The sequence below is a fragment of the Argopecten irradians genome, chromosome 6 (assembly GCF_041381155.1).
Source record: "Argopecten irradians isolate NY chromosome 6, Ai_NY, whole genome shotgun sequence".
Lineage (NCBI taxonomy): Eukaryota > Metazoa > Mollusca > Bivalvia > Pectinida > Pectinidae > Argopecten > Argopecten irradians.
This window is the reverse complement of record NC_091139.1, coordinates 41,002,604-41,006,039: the sequence shown is the minus strand read 5'-3', so window position 1 is coordinate 41,006,039 and position 3,436 is coordinate 41,002,604. Positions and strand designations below refer to the sequence as shown.

Below are 3,436 nucleotides of genomic sequence, written 5' to 3'. Positions count from 1 at the left end.
TACTTTTTACAACGTTTTATGGCTTATTATTCATATCCATAATCAGGGATAAAAGTACTGCGTGGTTTAAAACTGTTATTGTAGTGTGCGGCCTAATTTGTCCAATTACCTGACTCAATGTGAAGAATAATATACACCCCACACGTTTGTTAAACATTTACAGAGGCGTACAATAGCGTAATGAGTCACATAGGTAAGTTTACACATCATGGTTGACTGAACCCAATGTCGTCTGCCTATAAAAGCCTTAAAGCCAAAGTCCCGTTCTTATTTCTATTGCTACACCTTGTCTGAGCGAAACCCGTCCGACAGGTATGCAAATATTCTCGGCAGTACTGGGCACGTAAACACTGACTGACAGCGCCATGAATACAGGTAAACCCAAGTCGTCTAAGTATAGACACGGAAACACGTACGAGGTGGATCGGTCGATACTCCATAGTACGCTGGAGATGGCTACAGCGACAGACATGGCGGGGTTCCCGTCCCCTGTTTGGGACACCGCCCAGGTTCACCTAAAGGATGTACTTATGCAGTGTGATGTTCCGGTGGTAGCCAAAATTACAAAAGGACAATTCCATAATTTGGGAGTATCTAAAATCCCCTTGAGGAAACTACACCAGGACGTCGTAGTTCATTCTATAAAGACAGGCGTGAAAGTGCTAGCACACAGTCTTAGTCGTTTCGAGGCTCGTGACGGCAGAGTGAGTAAGGTGGTTCCCCTGGACCAACGTCTCAGCATCCCTTTGTCCTATAATGGATGGTTTGAACTGTTGTCCGAGGACGGGCGGTCAGCTAGGCCCATTGAGGGTGTGTACAGACTGGCTAGGGAGTTTCCAAGTAAGTGTTTAGTTAGACAAAATATCAAAGGTTATATGACTAATGAAGATGGCAAATTAACTTTTGACAAATCTAAAGTGATTCCCGCTGGAGAACAGCTAACACTTGCAGGAACTGTGAATGGCCCCGGGGATAGGACCAAATATCTCCGGTGTACGGACTCAAAGGATGTTGTTCTTTATCTAAGTTTTGACCAGCAAGGTACGTTCACCCCCATTGCCAGTCCTGGGGATGTGTCGGGCGTGTTCATGTTCAAAGACATCGTTAAAATGTTCCGTCTTCCATTGACAGTGAAACTGGTCATGGGTGTTTGGCCAAAAGTGGACACGTCAAAGTTCACGGGGTACATGAGGCTAAACTGGACCTACACTGACGAAACAGCATTCCTATGTCCATTAGACAAACACAATATTCGGATTACACCCGTACCTACCGAAGTATCCCTAAAACTGACCCCTGTCCAGAACATGCCGGAGATTAAGGAGTGTCAGCCATTTAAGGACATGATGACAAAGTGTAACAAAATGATCGCTAACTACAATAACACAATACACCTGATTGTGGCTGTTCCTGATGCCGTCAAACGTCGGAAATCCCAAGACGTCGCCAACTCTCTTACACAACAAAACAACACCATCAACAGAAAGAACAACGCCAAATCACAAATTAAACGCTCCAAAAGTCGCGAGGATGTTCTAATGGACGAAATGGACGATTTGTACCAGTATATCAGAGATGGGAGGTCTCCTCCCCAACAAAAATACGGTTACGATTCGGACGAGGAAAGTTATTTCGAGGAGCCAGCATATGAACCGTTGGACGATTTCCGTGCTCGGTTAGCAATGCTGGAGAGGGGACAGTCGGGGCACAAAAACAGTAAGTACTATCGTCCCACTTCCGGTTTATATATTGGTGACGAAAATTCGCCCGTCCATAATCGCGCTGGTCAGCATAGACATTCCGTAGGGCCTGTGATGATGTCCCAGTCACAAAGTACAGGACAGCTGCCCTCGGCCCAGAAAGTCAACCCTCCTCCCCTCCCCCCTCGTCGGTACCAGCGGACGGAATCCTCCCCGATGATCCGTATACAGTGTAACCAACAAACTCAAGACTCGTCCAGTGGTTCAAGTCGCGGGGATTTACACAAAATTGTTAGTGATCCCAAGTTAAACAGAAAAAACAGTCGGGACTCCTCGGGAGGGAGCCAGTCAAAGGTAGCTATGGACGATCGGAGTACAAGTTCTAAGACTGGTTCTTCAGGCAAACGGCAGTCCATGCAAACATTCTATCTATAACATATATTGGTCAGGTATCGGACGGCTTTGTCAGCTATACATCTACAGAGATGTCCAACCAAGGGCAGATAAGCAATCCTTCCATCAGTCACCGAATAATGTGAATTCCGTAGCCCATCAAGGGCAGATAACCGATGTTTACCCCACTTCAAAATATTGACGCCCGCCAAGGGCAGATAACCGGTGTTTACTCCACTTCAAAATATTGACGCCCGCCAAGGGCAGATAACCGGTGTTTCCATCAGCTACAAAATACCGACTAGGGGCAGAAACCGGTGTTCCACTCTACGACGTTGTATTAACCACCAAGAACTAATAACCGATGACCCGTCAACTACAGAACTGTGTTCTTATTAAAGGGGAAATAACCGGTGATTTCATCAGCAGCATATAACTGGTGTCCAGTAAATTGTCGGGGATGTACGAAGTTACCATTTTGAATTTGTGATATACTCATATGTACGAAATAATACGAGTTACACAAGCCAGAAAGGTATGAATGATTCTAGTGATATATACTGAAAATGTACGAAATTAGGGGAGTATGATATAGAAAATGTGTGATTTTGAGGGAGTGTAGTACCGGAAGTGTTCGAAATTAGGGAAGTGTGGAACCTGAAGTACGCGAGTGGTGTGTGTACCTGATGCGAGATTGTGTTAGGGATTAATCGTGTATGCATTTAAAGAAAACTGAGATTAATATTGAATGATTGTTGTCGTATTTATAATCATTGTTATTAATGGCAGTCGCTGTGATTAATTAAATAAGATTAAGAAACATTCTTTTTTGTCTTTCATTCCTCGAACTCCTTGATCCACACGTTTTAGTGTGAATCGGGATGTAAAGTATACACAAAACCTTTATGGTAAAATCGGGATGTAAAGTATACACAAAACCTTTAAGGTAAAATCGGGATGTAAAGTATACACACAACCTTTAAGGTGTGAATCGGGATGTAAAGTATACACAAAACCTTTATGGTAAAATCGGGATGTAAAGTATACACAAAACCTTTAAGGTAAAATCGGGATGTAAAGTATACACACAACCTTTAAGGTAAAAATATATCCCAACCTCCGTTCAATGTTGGGATTTATAGACCGTATCACTATAGTTAAGGACACAATGTATTTACTTGGTTTATGGTATTGCCGCAGTAAACCTCTGTATAAAGGACACTAGAAACTAAAGAAAGTGGTCGTTATAGACAGGTGTCCGTTATACAAAGGTCATGTATACAATAGAATACACGGAGTTAGTGTGATGAACCCGTTCTCAGAAGACGAGTCATGTCAATAAC

At 43.3% G+C, this 3,436-nt stretch overlaps 1 protein-coding gene across 1 annotated transcript; it reads left to right on the top strand.

The window, feature by feature from the left end:
* The first annotated feature begins 265 nt into the window (after nt 1–265).
* On the top strand, nt 266–2,915 carry LOC138325899 (uncharacterized). The gene has a single exon (XM_069271906.1). The coding sequence runs from the start codon at nt 366–368 to the stop codon at nt 2,133–2,135; it is 1,770 nt and encodes a 589-aa protein (XP_069128007.1). The 5' UTR covers nt 266–365; the 3' UTR covers nt 2,136–2,915.
* The last annotated feature ends 521 nt before the right edge of the window (nt 2,916–3,436 follow it).

Excerpts from the sequence above, each read along its gene's own strand:
- LOC138325899 (XM_069271906.1), top strand. The coding sequence starts at position 366 with ATGAATACAGGTAAACCCAAGTCGTCTAAGTATAGACACGGAAACACG.